Source organism: Myxocyprinus asiaticus, chromosome 20 (genome assembly GCF_019703515.2).
Source record: "Myxocyprinus asiaticus isolate MX2 ecotype Aquarium Trade chromosome 20, UBuf_Myxa_2, whole genome shotgun sequence".
Classification (NCBI taxonomy): Eukaryota; Metazoa; Chordata; class Actinopteri; order Cypriniformes; family Catostomidae; genus Myxocyprinus; species Myxocyprinus asiaticus.
In genome coordinates this window covers 2,177,656-2,202,236 of record NC_059363.1, presented here as the reverse complement: position 1 = coordinate 2,202,236, position 24,581 = coordinate 2,177,656, and the positions used below count along the sequence as shown (strand labels likewise).

Sequence of the window (24,581 nt, the reverse complement as noted above, 5' to 3'; positions counted from 1 at the left end):
AAAATAGGATGCTGTAATGGGTTCACACGATGGGCAAGGAGGAAGCTGTGACCGGCTTGACAACACATAGACATTTTTTTTACACTTAAACATAACATAAAACAACTCCACGTGCTGCTTCCCTGCAGACACGTCGAATACACAAACGCATCTTCATGCGTCTCTCTCTCCCTGTCTGCAGCTGTCTCCTCTCCTTAAATATTCCCGCCGCCCCTCACTGGAATGCGAGACCGGTGTGGCACATAGGTGGAACTCATTTACCACTTATCTTCCCAGCCTCGCTCTGCCCAGATGCCGCTCGGCCCCGCTCTGCTCCCCATCGCCAAACTCAGGCAAGGTAATTCTCCAGGCTGTGACCTACTCCCCCCCCCCCCCCATTTCTGGGGAGGGAGCATTGGTCTCTGGGTCCTACCCGCACGTGCCTGGGAGTGGGAACAGGATGGGGGGGGGGGGGGGGGGGTTGAGAGGGAGAGAAGAAAGCAGAGAGAGGAGAGAAAGAGGAGAGAGAGACGGGTTCGCTGGCTCCCGACACGCTGTCGACTGGTCCTCAGCCACTTCTCCGCCCCTGGTGGACGTCAGCGGTTCCTCCGCCTCCCGGTGGATGGCAGCGAGACCTCCATCACCTGGCAGGTGGCAACGGCTCCTCCGCTTCCTGGCAGATGGCAGCGGTTCCCTCCGGCTCCTGCCGGATGGCAGTGACTCCTCCTGCTCCTGGCGGACGGCAGCGTCGAGGACTCCACGACAGTGCACCCTCCCTCCTTCCCGGGTTTCAGCATCAATGTAATGGGTTCACACGATGGGCAAGGAGGAAGCAGGGACCGGCCTGACAACATGTAGTCATTTATTTTACAGTTAAACATAACATAAAACAACTCCACGTGCTGCTTCCCCACAGACATGTCAAACACACAAACTCATCTTCATGCGTCTCTCTCTCCCTGTCTGCCACTGTCTACTCTCCTCAAATACTCCCACCACCCCTCAATGGAATGCGAGACCAGTGTGGCACACAGGTGGAACTCATTCACCACTTATCTTCCCGGCCTCGCTCAACCCAGACGCCCCTAGGCCCGCCTTGCTCGCTACAGATGCATTTGACCAAAATTACATTATCATCAGAAAGCTGACTAACACACTACAGCATCTGATATACACTGTCTATATACATAGAGAGAGAGAGAGAGAGAGAGAGAGAGAGAGAGAGAGAGATTGAAATCTAGTTTTTATTACATTTTTAACCAAGGCTTTTAAACCAACCAGTTGTTTTGCAATATTTACCAGTTCAGGCCTGGTTGACTACATAATTGACAACATCAATGTTTCTACCTCTGAAAACAGAACTAAAGCTGCAATTTCAGTGAACATATTATGAGAACTTGAGTCCTCTATCCTGCACACAATAAATCAAATATATAATGACTTTAAGGTTATAACACTTATGTCAACACTGCAATCTCGGTGGGGTACACTGTACACAATTCTCCAAACTCTCCAAATATCAAAGACAAGAATATAATACATTTCCAGAAGTGTTTTATAGCAACACATCTGTGAGTCAGATTTGAATCAAATCTCACATAAAATAAAATGAGGACCAGTTTGATCAGTGTGTTAATAATTGAGGTTTACAATGCTAAGTTTGATCGGGTTGAAGGCCACTAGTACTAGAGATCGACCCATATATATATATATATATATATATATATATATATATATATATATATATTTTTTTTTTTTTTTTTTTTTTTTTTTTTACTGATACAATACTGATTATTTTTGTGTTTAAGATTTTTAAATCTTGATTTATTTCTGCTTTTCAGCATGTAAACTTCTTAATCACTAACATTTAGGTGAACTGCTTTACAAAACTAATATTGCGCATAAATCTAGTAAGTCAAAAAATAAATAATTTCACTAGTTTTAGTTGCAATAAACACTTGTTCAAAGCTCTTCATTTAGCCTAATTCTAAAGTATTCTAAAGTTCATTTAGCATTTGCACTGCAAATCTTTTGCAGTGCAAATGCAAGACATGCAGCTTTTTACAGTTTATGCAGCAATGCATTAATGCATATTTTTGAGGTATGCAGGTTGTAGACTCCACCTTTGAGACCTGTCGAGAAGATTTTGCCTTTCTGAGCGCACAACGAGAGCAGGGTCAACCATTCTCGGTTGAGATTATCGTCTCAAAATTGTGTATTTGACCTTTTTTTTTTTTTTTTACTGGTGAAAGGAACACATAAATGATGATATAAGCCAAAATATTAAGTGCCTTGGATCAGTAGTTACTGAGTAATCTATTATTTTGTCAAGAGGAGTAAAAATGACAATTTTCACTTTATGAAAATTACAATGATTTTGGAGCAAAACTACAGGTACAAAAAATACCCTTAGAAAGGTGTCAGCATTATTATTGTGTTTTTACACAGATAGGAAGGTCTATTACTAAAATCTGCTGACTTCAGCACCTCTTGTTGCATTTTACGCCAATGGTGTGAGTCCAAAAATGGGGAAAACTTTTTTTTGATGTTTTTCCAAAGTTGGAGTGACTATAACTCCAGAAGTATTAAAGATATCTATCTAGATTTTGAGGAGAAAACTATCTATTTTAGCTTTTTGTTTTTTCATGTTTAAGGCCATATATGGTTAAAACCCAGAGATATGGCGCTCTCAATGTGGCTCCCATTTTCAGTGGTCGAAAACCAAATGTGGGTCACGTTATGAAGGCGGTTTTTGTTCTGCAAAAGCCTGAAATATTGAAACTAGAAATGTACCTTTATTTATTCAAATAAAAAACAATTAAGTCAAAATCTCGATTTTCAAGTGTCCAAAAATAGAGACACGAATATCAAGTTTCTGGATTTCAGAAATGAAAAATCAGCAAAGCTTTAATGCATCATTAGGGGTCCAAGCACCAAATAAATGATAAAAAGAATTTGTATTAATTTCATCGTGATTTAGATCATTTTAGGACCCCTAATGATGCATTCCATTAAACAAATTCAGCCAGGAAAGTGTTGAAATGTTGTTGATTTAAGTCAATGTGAAGTGGTCAATCCATTTTACTTTCATAAAGTGGCTTATTTCCAAGTGAAACAGGACATTCAACGAATAAACGCAGAATATTAAATAAAGAACGTTTTTAATACAGTACACTGATAACATGTATTAAGAAAGTAATTAGGATCAATTTAAAATTTCATGTTGACTTAAAACTGGTTTAACATCTCATGTAAATGAGTATTTTGTGTCCAACATTAACAGTAAACCAGATATTAAAGAACCGATAACCGATTAAGTAGAAAAGTGTAAATATCTCTAAGTAGTACACATGTAAAAGACATAGTTTGTTTGGGGTGGTTGATCCTATCATAGAGGTTGTAGAGGTGATCAATGAATTCCAGAGTTACTAACAATCATCTTTGTGCCTCGGCAAAGCAGTTAATCTAAGTGTTTGTCTGTTATGACAAAAAACCTACTTACAAATGTAAATATATGGAGCTGTACATTAATCTTGACATAAAGTTTAACAAAATTTCAACACTTTCCTGGCTGAATTTGTTTAATGGAATGCATCATTAGGGGTCCTAAAATGATCTAAATCATGATGAAATTAATACAAATTCTTTTTATCATTTATTTGGTGCTTGGACCCCTAATGATGCATTAAAGCTTTGCTGATTTTTCATTTCTGAAATCCAGAAACTTGATATCCGTGTCTCTATTTTTGGACACTCGAAAATCGAGATTTTGACTTAATTGTTTTTTATTTGAATAAATAAAGGTACATTTCTAATTTCAATATTTCAGGCTTTTGCAGAACAAAAACCGCCTTCATAACGTGACCCACATTTGGTTTTCGACTACTGAAAATGGGAGCCACATTGAGAGCGCCATATCTCTGGGTTTTAACCATATATGGCCTTAAACATGAAAAAACAAAAAGCTAAAATAGATAGTTTTCTCCTCAAAATCTAGATAGATATCTTTAATACTTCTGGAGTTATAGTCACTCCAACTTTGGAAAAACATCAAAAAAAAAGTTTTCCCCATTTTTGGACTCACACCATTGGCGTAAAATGCAACAAGAGGTGCTGAAGTCAGCAGATTTTAGTAATAGACCTTCCTATCTGTGTAAAAACACAATAATAATGCTGACACCTTTCTAAGGGTATTTTTTGTACCTGTAGTTTTGCTCCAAAATCATTGTAATTTTCATAAAGTGAAAATTGTCATTTTTACTCCTCTCGACAAAATAATAGATAACTCAGTAACTACTGATCCAAGGCACTTAATATTTTGGCTTATATCATCATTTATGTGTTCCTTTCACCAGTAAAAAAAAAAAAAAAAGGTCAAATACACAATTTTGAGACGATAATCTCATCCGAGAATGGTTGACCCTGCTCTCGTTGTGTGCTCAGAAAGGCAAAATCTTCTCGACAGGTCTCAAAGGTGAAGTCTACAACCTGCATACCTCAAAAATATGCATTAATGCATTGCTGCATAAACTGTAAAAAGCTGCATGTCATGCATTTGCACTGCAAAAGATTTGCATTTCATAATGAATAATAAAAAAAATGTACCCATGATAATTAACGATTTCAGTGACTGCCTCTTGTCTTTGTACTGGCTGTAGCTCATGGACAAATTTATAAGGAAAAATAATTATTGATTTCTGTTCTTACAGACATCCAATCTCTTGAAGGTTTCCCAAAGGTCCTCTGCTTCAACTATTTTTGGGCAAATACTGCAAGTTGTCCTCGGATCAAAAAGGCAGTGAGCCAGCATTCACTGATACCTCAAGAAACCCTTAAAAAGACCAAACAAACCTATAACAGTACTGCAGTTTAACTGGCATGCCTTCATTTACCAATTAAGAAGAACATCCGCACAACAAATGGGCACAAAAATAGAGCAGAATGAAAAAATAATAAAAGTCTAAAGGCTTTTGCAATGCATTCCCTGCTCTAGCAATGAAAATCCTTTGAGAGGGCATCTCCGAACACCTCATGAATAGTGCGAATGAAGCTACTCCACACACTGTCACACATCATTATCTCCACAAAAAGGAATACAGCAAATGGGAACAAAAGCACAAAAACTCATTTTGCCTTGAGATTACACTGTCATCTCAAATCTACCACGAGTTGTTTTATCAATTATGCAACGTTTCATGCAATGTTTTGCTCCTTTTTTAGTCACGAAGTGTAGCAATAAAGAGGACATTTTTACATTGTTATTTTACCAATTATTACACAGCTCATTATATCTCACTTATATCTAATTTACATTCAAATCTAATGATCCAACCCTGCTATGGACTCTTGTTCTGTTTGCGCCACATATTACCGGACTAATGCCAATGATATTTCAGAACAAACAACGCAACGAGAAATGTATATATGTACTGTATGTCTAAATGTCTACATTTACTGTAAACATGAATGCTCAGAAATGTTGGGCTTGTCTTTCACATGCACAATTATTTCCTTTCATTTCTTTAAAAATGCATATATGACATAGAGTGAAGTCAAAAGACAATCGTGTCTTGGTTCAAGACTTGAATCCAATAGCTTTATGCATTAAAACGTGTATTTATCTTTTCACACGGTTAGTAGTAACCAGCTCGTTTGTGTACAGTACTGTCCAACAAAGTAAACCAATTTCAATAGTTGCTCTCTACAAAGTCTATTAGTGGCATTCTCAAAGCCTATCACATTTTACAAATGCACATATGGCAAAAAAGTGCAGCTTAAATGACAACAGTGCTCTTTTACAACATGCAACCATTTGCTAGTGAATCAAATGCTGTTTATGCTGCAGTAACATCTTTTTGAAACATTTGGAGAAATCAGTCATTCTTGTCATTTTGGGGGGGGGGGCTTGGCACCCTAGATTTGCCTTGAGAGCACCCTGACTGACAGTGAAACATGCAAGTGCCCCACCAAAGATCACATCCTAGTTCTGCGACAGAATAAACCATTTTTTAATATTCCACCCTGCTGTGCTATGATACATCTAAAACATACGATCTGTAATAAGAATGCTCATTCTCTACCACCTTTTAAAATGCACATAGGGCAAAAATAGAAGTGCAGTTCAAAAGGCAATGCAACCTAACCATTTCCAACTGAATCAATATACAGTATGCACATCAAAATAAATTTCCCTCTTCTGACTATTTCAGTATAAATAGTTGAAGACTAAGATCTTTTACTACATTTTAGCCCATATGTAGTGTGCTTAATTAGACTGATTTTAATATTTCACCATAATGCGGTACACGAGCTCTCTAACCTAAGAACTGCAACTGGATTTCTCATTTTCTACCACCTCGATGACTTCATCCGTAACAAAGTTAGATAAGCGTATCTAGTAATCCAAACATATCTGACACTGAAACATTGCATTTATATCACCTTTCCTCTGCATCAATATTTGCAGAATAGCTTTAGTTTAAACAAGTGCATGTTATAACTTGGTTGGCAGCTTTTGCATTATTACATAATCTTCTCTTACCCATGTCGGCACTAGAAGGCTGGCAGGTCTCTCTAACAGATCGGGTTGATGTTTGCCGGCTGCGTTCATTTCCCATGCAGCCTCTGGTTCGGTCCACCGAAGTCACACACACTTGAATCAGTCATTTATATCCAGTGATGCGCGTGTATCGCGGCGGAGAGCTCGGGCATCGTGCTCAGCCTGTGGGGAAGGTCGCGGCACCACAATAAAACGCGCAAGTTGCTCCGGGATCCAGCATTCAATAAGACTTGAAGGAGATCAGCAGATCTTTGGAATTCTGAATGAGTGGGAAATGTTGAAGGCTGGGGAATGGTTGATGTTTAAAGAGACATCCTCACAGGATACAGGGGTAGGTAGATTTAGGGGTTATTCCTTCTGGTCCAGAGTTGAGAAAGCGCGATGTGTTATGTTGAAGGTCCGGAGCGCGAATGGTGAGCGCGTTCTCTTCTCCACCTGCTGCCTCAAATGAACCTTTCAGCTCGGACTGGGCTTTAACCCATCAATGACTGAACTCTGAAGCTTGGGCTGGGCGATATATGGGTATATTTTTCTGGCGATATAAAATTAACAGCTTCTATACTGCAGCAATGTGACATTGGAGTTGGTGAGTTTGATACATTTCCTTAAAATGCATGTTGACAAATATTTTTGTTTATAACCATGTATTGGTGCATAGAAATGAGAATGATTATATTTAATAGAAGTATAGCTGTTTTCATAATGTGAAACACTAATGAATTTATGTTTAAGTCTTGCATTAAACAATTAGCAACAACTGGTTGGTTGTAATGGAGGTCGTGTTGGTCTACTGAAAAAAAAACAAACAAAAAAAAAAAAACACTTAAACCTCACTCAAAAATTTATTTTAAGATTTATGCATTTCAATTTCATAACACAATTCCATCAAATTGAATTAAGTAATATTTAATAAAATATAATGTAAATATTTTAAGTTTTATTAAAAACATTGTCAATTCAATTTGATGGAATTTTGTTATGAAATTGAAATGTGCAAATCTTAAAAATAGGCCTTTTTTTTTTTTTTTTTTTTGCATTTCAGACGTATCAAATCAAATCAAATCCTTTTATTGTCACTCAACCATATACACAAGTGCAACAGTGGGTGAACGTCTTGTGTGCAGTTCCAAGCAACATAGCAGTCATGACAATTACAATAAACATCTGATTTACACATAACACAGTTTACACATCTTGTAACAACACAATATACAATATACACCTAATAATATACAATATACAGTATACACAAAATAAGAAGACTGCATACAATAAAAATACGCTGTAACGTTTCCATATGATCACATTTTACTTTGCATGCCCTCACTTCAATTTAGAACACTTGATTATCTAATCAAAATAACAAACTGTTAATTGAAGTTAGAATATAAATATGGATGAATATTGTTAAAGATGAAAGATTTAGATAGATTGTTTTTATTTCACCTATAGAGGCCACTTTTATACTGTTGAACCAAACCGTTGTAAAACATTCGAATCCGCCAGTGCCAGCAACAGAAGAACACAGAGGAATAATAATAATAATAATAATAATAATAATAATAATAATAATAATAATAAAATATCCACAACTATCAGCATTTGTCGTTCAAGTCATTTATTTGTATATTTTGCTATAACAGAAAATAAAGCCAATTATGTCTGTGTCTTATGATAAAAATATGATGGTTGATTATACCTTAATTAGATAATATTTGTATAGAATTTGGCGACTTTGGCAAGGAACAAAAAACTCCACAAGATGTTGGTTAATGGAGAAAAATGACATTAATCATAAAACGTTTCTCTGCAGAACAATAATGGCCGTTTCTCAATCTGTGGGTATTTTCAAATCAGGATGGGCGTTTTTCAAGTATCCAATGAAAGTAGGGAATCTCAATGTTGTAATCAGTGGGTGCTTCCAAACCAGGATGGGCATTTCTGAACTATCCAATGAAAGTAGGGACTCTCAATGAAGTAGTCAAATTGTATAAAGTGGTTGATAAACACCCATCCCATTTGAAAACGCCCAATGATTGGAAAACGCCTATTTTTGTTCTGCAGAGACACAAGTCTTCCTTGTCCAGCCACCTGTAGCCAATTAGTAATTTAACCTTCCCGTTCCTGTTGCTGTGACTTCCCGTTTCCTGTTCCGGTTGCTGCCAGCACGCTGCACGAGTCTGTTTGTTTGTAGTTTGCTAGCCTGCTTTGCATTGCTTATTTCTCTACACTCATCATTTTATTTTACCGCATGCTTCGTTTTTTCCCCTGCTTTTCTACTGTTTCAAGTGCATGTATATTACTGTGCGCACCCGTTTTCTTTCTTTTCTTTTTTCCACTTGTCAACATCTCGCATTTCGACTGCGTGCATTTGTTTTCTCCTTTGTGTTTTACATGGATTATTATATCAATCTCAATCATCTGCTGATCAGGAACTAACACAACAACAGCAAACATTTGCATGAGGGATTCACATTGATCTCAAACCCATTGGATGCTACATGTTTACTATAGCTTCTTCCATCAGCAGTGAGGAATTCACATGTGATAAATGTAAGGAATTAGTCAGGCTGAAGAAGAAGGTTAATGAGTTAGAGACATGCATCTGAACGCTAGTGGAGGTCAAGCAAACACAAGGACATTATCTCCGCTCTCTCCCTAACAAAATGGACAAACTACATCTCCTCACCCGTACAAACAAGGACTTTTCAACCTCTGCTGCCTTGTGCTTCACAGAAACCTGGATCTGGTGCCCATCTGGTGTCTTTTTAGTGAGATTAGTCAAGGGGCTGGTGACATCAGAAAAATTAGGGACAAATGTTCTGTAATAGCCAGCCAGCCCCATGAACTGCTTCACCTCCTTTTTGGACTTGGAACGTGGGCAGGCCACTATCGCTGCGGTCTTATCAATTTGGAGACGTACCTGCCCATGACCCAAGTGGAAGCCCAGATACCGTAATTCCACTCGCTCAATTGAGCACTTTTTCGGGTTTGCTGTGAGCCCCGCCCGCCTCAGCGATCTCAGCACAGCTCTCAGATGCTGCATATGCCTCTGCCAGTAATTACTGTACATAATGATATCATATAAGTAGACGGTGGCATATGCAGCTTATGGCCAGAGGATCTTATCCATGAGGCGCTGGAATGTGGCGAGAGTGACGAATTGCTGTAATCCGAACGGTGTGGAAATGGCCATTTTTTCTCAGGATAATGGAGTTAAGGGGATCTGCTAATATCCCTTAATTAAATCCAGTGTCGAATAAAATTGAGCCGCACCCAACCGATCAAGCAGTTCATCAATTCGGGGCATTTGGTTTGTGTCAAATTTAGACACCGCGTTGACTTTCCGGTAATCAACACAGAACCGGACTGACCCGTCACTCTTAGGTACAAGAACAACCGAATCACCTTTTTCTTGTGCTCGGGTACGCGGTATGGCCGACTATGCACAACCACTCCAGGCGGAGTCTCTATATGGTGCTGTATGAGGTTAGGTCCGACTGGGGAGAGGAGAGAGCATGTCCACAAACTCTTTTTGCAACCTGGCCAACTCTGTGAGCTGGGACGGTGAGAGGTGGTCTCCACAAGGGACCAGGGTGAATGGATCGGCTTTGAACTTCACCTCTGGCCTGAGCTCCGCCCTCTCCGGAACTACCGTCACCATGGACACGGGGACCACCTCTCTCCACAATTTAAGGAGGTTGAGGTGATAAATTTGACGTGCCCCGCATCTATCTGTTCATTTAACTTCATATTCAAGATCCCCGACTCGCCATGTAACCTCAAAGGGTCCTTGCCACTTGGCGAGTAATTTCGAGCTTGATGTGGGGAGTAATACAAGTACTTTTTCTCCCGGTGCAAATTCCCATAGCTGGGCACCCCTATTATACAGCCGGCTTTGTGTCTCTTGAGCTTGGAGTAAATTTTGTTGTGACAACTGACCCAGTGTGTGTAGTTTTGCTCAAAGATCAAGGATGTACTGAATTTCATTTTTGCTCTGGGAAGGTCCTTCCTCCCATGCCTCCCATATGACGTCAAGCACCCCGCGGGGCTGGCATCCATACAGGAGCTCGAAGGGGGAAAACCCCATGGAGGCTTGCGGGACCTCCCTGACCGCAAATAAGAGGGGGTCCAGCCATTTTTCCCAATTTCTGGTGTCCTTGTGTACGAACTTACGAATCATGTTTCTCAGGGTTCGATTAAATCCTTCCACCAGCCCATCAGTTTGCGGGTGCAAATCGATTTAATCCTCAGCAATTCATAAAGTTTACTTAGTGTTCGTGACATAAACGTTGTGCCTTGGTCGGTGAGGATTTCTTTCGGAATCCCCACCCGGGAGACAATTTTGAAGAGTGCCTCCGCAACACTGCGTGCTGAGAGATGTTCTGGTCCGCCTCTGATGATGACTTTGAGCTTTACGCTGATAGCATAACGTGTTTCATCAGAAAGTGTGTAGAGGATGTTGTTCCGACCAAAATAATACGGATCTACCCCAACCAGAAACCTTGGATTAATAGCGATGTTCGCGCGGCACCTGATGCACGGACCTCCGCTTTTAATTCTGGGAATGCGGAGGAGCATAAACAAGCCAGTTATGCTCTGCAAACTATCAGAGCAACAAAAATCCAGTACAGGAACAAGATTGAAGGACAGTTTAACACCACCAACTCTAGAAGCATGTGGCAGGGAATTAATATCATCACAGACTTTAAAGGGAATAAAAACTCCGCCGTGAACACCGCTGCCTCTCTCCCGGATGAGCTAAATACTTTTCATGCTCATTTCAAGGGAAATAACACCGCTGTCACAGAGAGAGCTCTCACGGCCGAAGCTACAGAGGTTAGTTCACACTCCGTCTCTATAGCGGATGTAACCCGATCCTTCCGACGGGTGAATAACGGTATCCTGTATGTCCCTGCTCAACCGGGGGCAGACTGTGGCATGTCGGGGACCCGAATCCACGTCTCCACCTCCATCACTGGACGCCAGTCTTGGACACGACCCGGCTCCCTGCAACCCCGACAGACCGGCCCAGGCTTCCCGGCTGCACCCGTGTTGGTGGACAAATCAACCTGGGAAGGACGACGGAGAGGGGTAGGGGAGGGGACCGGCGCATAGTGCAGCCCACGAAGGTGGGGTGCCAGTTTGGGTGGAACCACTCCCCATTTCCGGGGAGCAGGTATAGGGCAAGAGGGAGGGGCAAGAGGAGGAGAAGAAGCAAGAGGGATTGAGACAGAGAGAACTGGACTGCAGCTCACTGGCTTCCGGGTAGGCCGCCATGTGGGCTTAGGCCAGCTGGACGGCATCATCCACCAACATAGGGTGATGGCACTGGACCCATTCCGCTGTTCCTCAGGGCAGGCGAATGGTTAGCTGCTCCAGGACCATCAGGTCAATAAGATCCTCCATGCCATGCCCTTCCTTGGCCAGCACCCATCTGTGGCAGGCATGACGGAGCTGTTGAGAAAACTCGAACGGGCAGCCGGCATTGCTCAAGGTGAGGGAGCGGAATCACTGACAGTGTTGTTCGGGGCTCCGGCCAACCCATTGCAGGACAGCGGTCTTCAGCTTGATGTAGGACAGGCGGTCCTCAGCTGGAAGTTGCTGCGCCACGAGCTGGGCTTCCCTGGAAAGCAGCGGCAGCAGGTGGAGGGCTCATTGGGTTCACGGCCAGCCGGAGGCGGTGGCCAACTGCTCGAAGAAACTCAGGTATGCCTCCGGCTCGTCCTGGGGGCCCATCTTTTGGAGCAACAGCTGTGGATTCATCACTGCTTCCAGGGCCGTGGTGGAGGAAACACCTGGAGCTAGCCAGCTCCGCAAGGCCTGCCGATCCTCGGCTTGGGCTTGGAGGAGCTCCTGGAGGCACCGTCCTTGCGCGAGGAGGGCTTGGTGGTGGGATTCCTGGATGCTGGCCAGGGCACAGATGACTTCGTCCAGCAGTGAGGTGTCCATGGCGACCAGTCTTCTTCACTATTCCCGGGTTTCGGCACCAGTGTAGAAGAATCAACAATAAGGAAGCGAAAAGCGGGGAGGCAGTCCAGGTAAATCAAGCTTTAATGGTTTCCCAGTCTAACAAACAGTCTTTGGCTTTTCAGCTTCACAGCAGTGCATTTACTCTTCAGCTTCACAACAAGGTATCTTAGTTGTAAGAGACAACATAAACTCATAAATAATTAAGGTTAAAAGCTTTGCAGCGTTTAGCTTCACGATCTGGCAGGTCTGCGTGACTGGGACTCTCCTGTCTCACTGGCATTCTCGGCGGCCTTTTCAAGCCCATCTCTGTCATCACTGTAACGAGACACAGGTGTTACGTATCATTAATCACCAGGTGATGGCCCTTACCGCTTCCTCTCTCCCCAGTGACAGACACATGACCACGTCCTGCTCCACAACACTTTTGTATGAAATCTTCAGTTTTTTGGCAATTTCAAGCATTGTATAGCCTTCGTTCCTCAAAACAATTATTGACTGATGAGTTTCTAGAGAAAGCTGTTTCTTTTTTGCCATTTTTGACCTGTTATTGACCTTAAGACATGCCAGTCTATTGCATACTGTGGCAACTCAAAAACAAAGACAATGTTAAGCTTCATTTAATGAACCAAATAGCTTTCAACTGCATTTGATTTAATGGCAATTTGCGCTGGCTCAGCGGTTAAGGCTCTGGGTTACTGATCAGAAGGTCAGGGGTTCAAGTCCCAGCACTGCCAAGATGCCACTGTTGGTCCCTTGAGCAAGGCCCTTGACCCTATCTGCTCCGGGGGCACTGTATTATGGCTGACCCTGCGCTCTGACCCCAGTTTAGCTGGGATATGTGAAAAAATTAATTTTACTGTATATGTGCAAATGTATAATGTGTGATAAATAAATGTAATTATTATAATTATTATGTCAAACTACATTGTGTTAATGTTTGACACAGTTAAAACATTGCCTACCTTAAAAACAAGTGAAGTTTGATCAGTGGTTAAACATGTTCAGACGGTTCCCTCATACCTGAATGAACGACTCCTTTCCAGGATAAAGTGAAATATGCAGAAAATCACAGTTTTACAGTTCTTGTATAGTGACAGGGCAGAAAGTCTTGGAGAAGGTAGAGAAGAGAGGACACAGGCAGCAGTTTAGGAGAGCTGCTGTGCTCATGATGACGTGTCCTGCGGGCTTCTGTCGTGCCGTGCACAGCACGTTTTCGTTTATAAACACATTTAGCACATTTATCTTTCCGAAAAAAACTTTCTTTTGTACTTTGTAATTGTAAATAACTGTAATTTGTAAATAACTGTAGCCAAGTTGAAAACTTCATTTTTAATCAACTCAAGTACTTTTATTTATTTATACTTAAAAAAGTTAAAAAATATGAAAAATGTACTCAAGTACTGTAACGAGAGTAGTTGTAATTCTTTACATTACACCTCTGCCACTGAGGTGTTTTTTTCCCATGGATTTGTTGCATTCTCGACATTGTAAGTTTATTCATTTCTAGTTCTTCTGTGTTTTTTAGCTTATTAATGTTTGTTCATGCGGTTTATGATAGTTATTGTTTTTCTAAGACTAATCTGTTCAGATGGTATTATGATGAAATATGTGCATGATTTATTTATGCATTGTTTACTGGTGGATCATTAGTAGTGTTTGTATTTCCATACGATGTTATTTTCCTTATAAGGGTTGTAGCTTCATTGGACTTTATAATGACAAGTAGTTTGAATTTGAATGTCATTTGTTTATATTTCTAGTATTTCTTTAGAAAGTTTACTCCATGAATATTTTTGATGTATTTGCATGATGCTGTTTGTATTTATTCTTTATTATTTTCAATTGATTGTTGTAGATACCAACAAATTCATGGATTGTCTATGATGCTGCTGATCAGGCAATAAATGTACACTGAGGTCAAAGGATTTGGATTTATTGTGTTTTAACAGAGACACCACCCTTGTAACATCAATCCAAAACCAACTCCAAATTAGCAAGATTTTACAAGTATGTTCAGTACCTTTGGACAAGCTAAGGTTACGATGTACTTGAATACTTAAAGTGTGTGAACATTTCAAATGTAGTTTATTACCTTTCTTGATTACAGCATTTTGGCTTCTTCAAAACATTAGTAAAATGCGAGGAATATTAAACATGCTTGTAGGGCTTTCCTAATGTTTCAATTTCAGTGTTCAGTGGCTAAAATAATGTGCCACTGACCTAATTATTGTTTGCACTCTACTGTTAAATTCTGCAGCCTTAGGCGAAGTCTGATTACAAGAAATGAGTAATTAAACACTACAGTTTAATAAAACACCAGAACAGCTTCAGTGCCCCTTAGCTCAAATTATTTAAACATTTCTAATCTATTCTGAGTCAAGATTAATTCAAGCAACATTAATTTGTGATTACTTCTAAAGTTCTAGCATGAACTGCACTTTCCATGACAAAAATGTTTCATTCTTCTTATTGGCTTTGTCTTTAAGGGTTACAAGGGATCATAAAAAACCACCCACTGCCACAAAGCAATTTGCTGTTTGTCATGACACAAACATTTAATAATAGCCCATCACACGATGTCTGGCCTTTCAAACTTTACTGCCCATTTCCAGGCACTATTCCTTTTACTGCACTCGATAGTTGCGCAGCGCGATGGACTTTCAATATCTTGCTTTCACCCTCCTAATGCGATCACACATGCAGGGCGATACGGCGAGGGAGGTAAAGAGCATCCGGGCAGAGGGCCAAGCTCGCATCCAACAGTACAGCTCCCATCACCATCGCCTTACTGATTAACATTCATTTCACATGAGCACCTTAGCAGAAGAGCTTCTGAAAAAACTACAGGGGCAGAGGAACAAGAAGGAGGTCATGGAAAGGGAAGGCCGGCAGGGAACAGAAATCGCATCACCCTTGTCCTGATGCACTGAGCAGAATGCAGCATGGCAAAACACTTACCTAAAGACGTGAGAGACACCTTGTGAGGCAGCTTTGTTCAGCAGCGGTTATTATTCCGCAAATGTCAGTATGAGGGTTACACTGGGGAGCAAACTTTACATTTTCACCAGGAAGCTGCATCAACAATTTAGCTTCAAAGCGTAATTACTCCCTTCACTTTTCCCCCTTGCACCGAACTAATTAGGCCGCAATCTTCACATACACTGCGAAAGAAAATTTTTCAGAAGCAAAGTCTTCAAGAAATCACTGGTAACTGTTTTCCAAAAAGGACAAAAAGCACAAAAGTATGTAAAACTGGCAGATACTGGGTGTGTTAATCAACCATGTATAATTTTTTTTTTATTTCATTTATTTATTGAAGTGTGGTTAGTCTTCCGAGTGTATTTAAAGGGATAGTTCACCCAAAAATGAAAATTCTCTCATTATTTACTCACCCTCATGATATCCCAGGGTTGTATGACTTTCTTTCTTCACCAGAACACATCTGAAGAAAAACAGTAAAATATCTCAGCTCAGCAGTTCCTTAAAATGCAAGTGAATGGAGATTTCTCTTTTGAAGCTCCAAAAATCACAGACAGTCAACATAAACGTCATCCATACGACTCCAGCGGATAAATTAATGTCTTCTAAAGCAACACAATCACTTTTAGTGCGAAACATTTTTAAGTACTTTTTAACTCTAAATCATGCTTCCATTCCTCAGTGGCATGCACATGTGACGTATTCTCGTTGGCACGTGAGACACGTGAGAACTGACACACGTGTGACACAGCCGGAAGAGCAGCGCTGTTTACAAGTGAGAAGGAAGAACACTGTACAGAAGCTTTGTTGGTTTTGGTTTAGATCTGTTGTTATCTGTTTCTTTAGTCACAATGGTGTGTTTGTGTGTTTATCCTGGATGTCTCAACCGAGAGAAGAATGTGAGATTACGTCCGTAACATGCCAATGTGAATACGTCACACAAGAGACCACGTAAACTCATCGCTCTCACGTATAAGGCTGCTGAGCGAAAGCGATTGTTTATATTTAAAAAGTACTTAAATATTGATCTCTTTTTGCACCAAAAGTGATCGTGTCACTTTAGAAGACATTAATTTAACTGCTGGAGTCATATGGATGACATTTATTCAGACCGTCTGTGATTTTTGGAGCTTCAAAAGAGAAATCTCCATTCACTTGCATTTTAAGGAACTTCTGAGCTGAGATATTTTACTATTTTTCTTCAAATGTGTTCTGGTGAAGAAAGAAAGTCATACACACCTGAGATATCATGAGGGGGAGTAAATAATGAGAGAATTTTCATTTTTGGGTGAACTATCCCTTTAAATACACTCAGAAGACTAACCACACTGCAATAAATAAATGAAATAAAAAAAAAATAGCCCATTTTAAAGATTTATGCATTTGAATTTCATGACAAAATTCCATCAAACTGAATTGTGTGTTTTTTTAACAAAATTGAATGAATAAAACGTAAAATATGTACTTTTTTTGTACAATTTTATACATTTTTACTGAATTTAATTTGATGAAATTTTGCTATAAAATTGAAATGCGTAAATCTAAAAATTACGTTTTCGCAAATGTACATGGTGCAAAAACCACACTTTAGGTAAGATACATACGAATTCATTAGGTCACGTTAATTTGACTTCTCGGATACCGTATCGTATCAGATGTATTCTTTATATAGAAAACAATTCTAGAATGTACACTCTAAACAATATTAATTAAAGATGGTGGATGAGGCAAGAGAAATGTCAAATACAGTACAAATATAGATATAATTAATTCAATACTGAAAAGTATAAATTAAACAGTTCAATCTAATTAAAAATGGACTATTTTACCAAATGTTTGTGTATGCTATCTCTTTTTCTGCCTATTAGAGTATCGTACTGATAGTTTTGCAACATACTAACATCAGACTCTATTAAAGTCAAATGGGAATTGCTGCCTATGTGGAATGTTCTGATTCGGTGAACTGCCCCTTTAAGGCTGGTGAAATGCAGCACAAAACTTATTACTGTTTTTTCCCCCACATTTTTTTTCTCTCTCCTCCAGCAGTACTGTTGTCTATTATGCATCGGGTTCATTTTGCCCTCCACTGTTGGGATGTGAGTTTATTCTTGAATCCAGCATGCAGCGGTGGGACGGTCCTTCTGCGAGAACTGTCATTTACACCATCAGCAGGGGTCTGTTTGTGTATAAGACCACCAATTTGATAGAGGGTCAAAATGTTGTTGCTTGGAGGGAGAGGGAAAAAGCTATCTTGCGTTGTGAAGTCCAAAGATCTCATTTTTGGATCCCTTGAGGTGAAAGTGAAAAACTGTCAAATCTCACATATTATCTTGGAAAATGCATCCTTGTATGTTTATCACTGCAAGGCAGTGACCTCGAGCAATTCAGGCAGCATGCGACATCATCTCATCGGCGTGTGTCTTGCAATTATGGATGCTATTAGAAACTATTTATGACATGCAGTTCATCACACGTCAGGACAGCATATCCATCATACTCCATTAGAATCACAGACAATATCATTACCTTTAATTACACAGTGTGAGGCCTTGATTCAAGTGCAAGACGAGAGATAATATTGTCTTCGGCAATTAATCATTATGTAAGAGAAAACATTAAGTGTCTACGATTGCACATAAAGAAACATGAATGTAACAAAAGAGATTCGCATAATGAAATCATCAGTTAATTAACCTTAAAACCCCTTTGTTTTGGAATAATGATTGTTGTCAAACAGGCTCCCTGAATACATAAACCTATGTTTTACTTTTATGGCACTTTTAGTTTGTTTTTTGTCCTTTTTGCAATCTGAAATTGTTCAACACAATGAAGGACTAAATTTTTATTTACATTTTTTTTTATCTTATTGAAACTTCATAAAGAGACGGTTTTATTAGTACAGGAAAAGCAGAACAAAATTAAAATGCCTGTTTAAAGTTAATCCAAAAGTTTACAGCCTTTCAGGAAGAACATGAACAAATTAGTTTTCCCTGTTATAACACTGTAAAATAGTTCCTAACCAAAATGGTTAATGCAGTTCATGAACCCTTCAGACTGTTTCAGGTGATTTTATTCATGCTGAGTGATCAAATACTGGGTTTCTCCCAGTATAATCATTAAATCTCTCTTTGAAACTAGAAAGAAAAGTTTAAGTCATCATGTAGATATTTTAAAGATATTTCTGTGAAACTGTGCTACATAAGATCAAAGATTAAAACATGAAAAGATATCTTTACAAAATGATCAAATGGAATGAAAATGACACAACGGACACTTTACTAAAATACTGTGAAAGAAAGAAGTAAAATGTTATTTTGTACCTTTTGCTCATTTCCTCTCAGCATTAAAGTGAAAAAGAAAGCTGCACAAAACAGTTTTTCGGTTAGTTATTTGAGGCCAAACGGACAAAAGTCAGAATCTCTATATATTTTGTAGTATAAAGATAATTTAGTTCTTGCTATTTATTTAAAATATTTGAGGGTTTGAGATCATATTAATTGCACATTGAAAATTCTGTAAATATTTACTCACCCTCATGTTGTTCCAAACCTGCATGAGTTTCTTCTGTGGAACACTTTATTTATTATATTATATTTTTAATGCCATATCAGCATCAAAGGCTTTTTTTTAGGGCAAGATCAATCTAATTTAAGAAAACAAAACAAACAATCAACAAACACAATTCTTATTGCAATAAAAACGAAATAAGCTTCTTCTGTGCAGCACTGTGGAAGACTGCCATTTTCCAGACAATAAATGTGAACGGGGACATGCACGGCTAAGTTCCTGAAAATGACATTAATAATATGATAAAATGTGACTTGTGTGGTATTTTCCAAGTCTTTTGAAGCCATACGATAACTTTGTTTGAGAAACAGAGAGGACAGAAAATCTCCCCATTGCTTTAGCTCTCAAATCTCATTCCCAAAGCTTTTTATGGTACATTTAATTAGTTGTTTTTGCCAATTTTGTCATTTTTACAATCTGAACACATAGCCCTTTCTTCAACGTATTTAAACGTAAATAAATAAATAATAAAATAAAAAAAAATAGACTATGTTCTGATTAGTACAGGTAAAAACAAAGGAATATTGGAAGTTTTTGGAAAATGTTTACAGAAAGGGAACAATCCGTGAGTCAGTTTTTCCTGTAACTGCATGAACAGGTTTATATGAAACCTCGCCTAAAAAGATAACAGCCTCAAAAATGACAAGCTGTTGTGATGCTAAATATAAATATTCCTGCTGCCTTGATAAATAAGACGTCAAAGTTCTTGTCAGAAGTGTCACAATCTTTGAGTTTTGAAGAGAAAGGACTAGTTTAAAATTAACATGAAATGACATTCCCAATCCATTTTACTTCCGTAATATCACACATTGTCAGTGAGAGAAAAAAGTAAGGCATGACTTCATTTTATCTATTGGAATTGATTGGAATGATACAAGTGAGCCAAAAAAGTGAAGTCATTTCAGAGTCGGAGCATGAAGACAAAGATTTTTTGTTTTCTTTGGAATAAACTGATGAATCACACACAGTAAGACACATGCACAGCATTTTACATTAAGGGATAGTTCACACAAAAATGAAAATTCTCTTATCATTTACTCACCCTCATGCCATCCCAGATGTGCATGACTTTCTTTCTTCTGTAATGCAAATACAATGCAAATGAATGGTGACCTTAACTTTAAAACTGCAAAAATCACATAAATGCAGCATAAAAGGATTCCATTCGACTCCAGTGATTAAATCCATATCTTAAGAAGAGATAGGATAGGTGTGGGTGAGAACAGACCAAAATATTACTCCTTTTTTTTTTTCTCCCCATTTTGGAATTCCCAATGCGCTCTAAGTCCTCGTGGTGGCGTAGTGACTCGCCTCAATCTGGGTGGTGGAGGACGAATCTCAGTTGCCTCCGCGTCTGAGACCGTCAATCCGCGCATCTTATCACGTGGCTTGTTGAGTGCGTTACCATGGAGACGTAGCGCATGTGGAGGCTTCACACCATCCACCCGTGGCATCCACACACAACTCACCACGCGCCCCACCGAGAGCGAGAACCACACATTATATGTGACTCTACCCCTCCCTAGCAACCGGGCCAATTTGGTTGCTTAGGAGACCTGGATTCGAGTCACTGTTAGGAGTCACTCAGCACACCCTGGATTCGAACTCACGACTCCAGGGGTGGTAGTCAGCGTCAATACTCGTTGAGCTACCCAGACCCCCCAGTATAACTCCTTTTTAAATAAATCTTGAAAATAAAAATCTCCTATAAATCTTGACAACAGCAGTTTCCTTGTCGATCGTGATTTCAAGCTCGATTACACTTCCTATAGCATCATCTAGTGCTCACAGCATGCGTCAGGCACTAGGAAGTGTAATCGAGCTTGAAATCATAATCGCCAAAGGAGCTGCTGATGTCAAGATTTATAGTGATAAAGGAGTTATATTTTAGTCTGTGTCACATACAAAATCGATAAGATCACTTCTGAAGACATTGATTAAACTACTTGAGATGTATGGATTACATTTATGCTGCATTTATGTGCTTTTTGGAGCTTCAAAGTTCTGGTCAACATTTACTTGCATTGTATGGACCTACAGAGCTGAAATATTCTGCTAAAAATCTTCGTTTGTGTTCTGCTGAACGATAGAAAGTCATACACATCTGGGATGACACAAGGATGAGTAAATGATGAATTTTCATTTTTGGGTGAACTGTCCCTTTATGAAAGTAAAGAGGGTTAATTTTGATTTTATGTTTTACAGCTAACAGGTAACAGGGCAACAAACTCCCTTAAGCCAGAACAAAATAAAGTCTTCTGTGGATCGTGAAGTTCAAACATCATTAAATCCTAAACTAAAACTATTAGCATCCTGTGCTGCCTTCCAAAACCCCAGTGCCTGCTGGGATTAAATGTGACAGAGGCAAAAGTTCAGTCAGTTCTGCCAAACAGAAAACAAGTTCAGTCTGTATCTGGCACACCATCTGACAACACTAGAGTATTCAAGATCTTTACTAGTAACAAACGACAGAAAACAAAAAGTTCTGCATTTTTATATTTTTTATTACATTTCTAATGCTCTACCGAGTTTTAAATCAATAAAACTGACCTCCCTACCCTAAACCTTAAACCTAACCGATTGTGTCAGAAATAGCAAATGTGAGATGAAAAACACAACCACGTCATTTTGTGGTGCTTCTCTGACACTTTCGGCTCGCGTCTTGACTCGTATGCTCTTCAGGACTCGTACCCCGCTCCTTTACATCACAAGTGCAACGCTCTCTCAGTTGAGCTACCGCGCAATTTGCTCACACTCGAACAAGCTTGTTAATGTAGTTGGTTATGTAATGCAAACGTTAAAATGAGTCATGCACTATAGTAAAAGTGTTTAGATATCATAAGATAGCATTGTGTGAGGAACAGGGTCAAAAGTAATTATTTATGAACAGATAATCTGACGTTTTACTCATGATTTGTGTGATTGTTGTTGTAGCGCCTCTAGTGTTCATTTCATGAAACTGATGCGATACGAACAAATAGCCACGCAAACGTTATTTTGCAAAATGTAGGAATAATAACGTGATTCTATGAATCTGCTTTGGAATAAAATGCACTGATGAATCATATCATGTTAACTTTAAAGGTTTATTTAGGTAATGACAAAATAGGTTAATTTATTTGTAAGGGTAGTACATTAACGTTTGGTTTTCTTTGTTTGCCTATAGCAAGCCACTAGAATGAATGAGAACTGTATATTTCCTTAAGGTCCCTGTTTAGAATTGCCATGAACGATTTCAGCTCAGGAATGGGCAGTTCATCACAGATAAATGTTGTTGATCCCTCAGTGCCCTGGAGCATCACACAGGTGACTTTCCACAGGACCAGAGGTTGATACAGAACTTCAAGGTACTGTATATATATTTTCAAGTGATCCCTTCAAGAGATAACGTTTGGAAAGTCTCCAAATATGAGAAGTTTGGCTCTCTTGTGCCTGATTTACTGTGTTTTAAAAAATAGAGATCATCAATGAAAATGCACTCATGTTTTAAGGGTAAAAATAATTCAAAAACAGCCCTAGTCTGAAAATGTATCGCTCCTTTTTAACAACGTTTTAGCCAGAGGGGGTCACGTCTTTCATGCCATCATTTTTCTGTCTGAAAAGTTTTCTAATGTCATGCATTTATCACAAGTCTCTGATTTTATGCCCGTGTGACTCTTACACTTTATATCCTTACCAAACAGCTTGCACAAATACACCAAACATGTTAGCAGTTTTATGAAGCAGAGGTTTAAAACTCAATGTCTTTAATGTGTGACAGCTTTGAAGAAGACATTGTTTCATTCCTTTCATAACCCACAGGACTGTTTAAAGGGTAAACACGCACCCCCACTGGTGATATGTTATGCAAATTAATTTGGGTATATATGAAAGTGACTGTCACTTCATTTGCAATTGCAATAACATACACAGACGTTTGTAAATGGAATTCAGAGGGAAACAAAAGAGCAGTGTAAATAAAATTAAAACATCTATGTGAATTAAGCTGCACACTACATGGTGGAAGTGACCCAAAATATTTTGCCTGTTTTCGTGCACAACATGGTTGAATACGTCACAAATCAGTATTTTTCACTGCACATATGTGACAGATCTGTTTATTTGGATCACACTGTTGACAGCAAAAATCAGACTCTGGGTCACATTCTTATTTGAAAATAATCTGGATATATATATATATATATATATATATATATACATATGTGAATTCAGCGTGGTTGGAAATCAGTTTTTATTTCAGTCACACTCAACATTTACAGTATCATGATACTGAGTGACGCGGAGTGCCTGCGTCAGAAAAAAAGTCAAAAATAAAATAAAATAGACTAAAGCAACAGCAAAGTTAGCTTTGAGATTTAAAGGGATAGTTCACCCAAAAATGAAAAATTCTCTCATTATTTACTCACCCTCATGATATCTCAGGTGTGTATGACTTTCTTTCTTCAGCAGAACACATTTGAAGAAAAATAGTAAAATATCTCAGCTCAGAAGGTCCTTAAAATGCAAGTGAATGGAGATTTCTCTTATGAAGTTCCAAAAATCACAAACAGTCAGCATAATCGTCATCCATACGACTCCAGCGGTTAAATTAATGTCTTCTAAAGTGACACGATCACTTTTGGTGCAAAAGAGATCAATATTTAAGTACTGCTTACTGCTTAAAGTACTGCTTAATGCTTCCGGTAAGCTTCACAAGAGGGTGGAGATCACGTGGTCTCTCGTGTGACGTATTCACATTGCCATGGATACCGAGGTAATCTCACATTCTTCTCTCGATTGACACATCCAGGATAAACACACAAACGCACCATTGTGAGAAAAGAAACAGATAATAACAGATCTAAACTAAAACCAACTAAGCTTCTGTGCAGTGTTCCTCCTTCTCACTTGTAAACAGCGCTGCTCTCTGGCTGTGTCGCACGTGTGTCAGTTCTCACGTGAACATGCCAACGTGATTACATCACACACGCATAGCCTACCGCTGCTGACCGGAAGCATGATTTAGAGTTAAAAAGTACTTAAATATTTATCTTTTTCGCACTAAAAGTGACTGTGTCACTTTATAAGACATTCATTTAACCACTGGAGTCGTATGGATGACGTTTATGCTGACTGTCTGTGATTTTTGGAGCTTCATAAGAGAAATCTCCATTCACTTGCATTTTAAGGACCTACTGAGCTGAGATATTTTACTATTTTTCTTCAAATGTGTTCTGGTGAAGAAAGAAAGTCAAACACACCTGAGATATCATGAGGGTGAGTAAATAATGAGCAAATTTTCATTTTTGGGTGAACTATCCCTTTAACTGATATTGAGGAAAATACTTCAGTTGAAGCACGACACACAAGGATGATTCACAGCCCAGCAGTTTCAGTTTTGCAATATGTAATTACTCTAAACTTCTTGTTTTTAAGCACACATAATGCACGGAAAGTGTTTTCAGAGCAGGTGGGATTGCATTGATTTTATATATTGATCAAGTACAAATATAGATGTGAAGAGCAAAAGCAGAAAAGATCTAAG

The 24,581-nt window shown here is 39.1% G+C and overlaps 1 protein-coding gene across 2 annotated transcripts in view; it reads right to left on the bottom strand.

The window, feature by feature from the left end:
- LOC127410705 (gamma-2-syntrophin-like) overlaps nt 1–6,898 on the bottom strand; it is a 103,828-nt gene extending 96,930 nt beyond the window's left edge. For both annotated transcript variants that reach the window (XM_051645895.1, XM_051645896.1), the window contains exon 1: nt 6,521–6,898. In XM_051645895.1, coding sequence (XP_051501855.1) covers nt 6,521–6,589 — 69 coding nt within the window. In that variant the 5' untranslated portion in view covers nt 6,590–6,898. The remainder of the gene's footprint in view (nt 1–6,520) is intronic.
- Nucleotides 6,899–24,581: the final 17,683 nt, after the last annotated feature.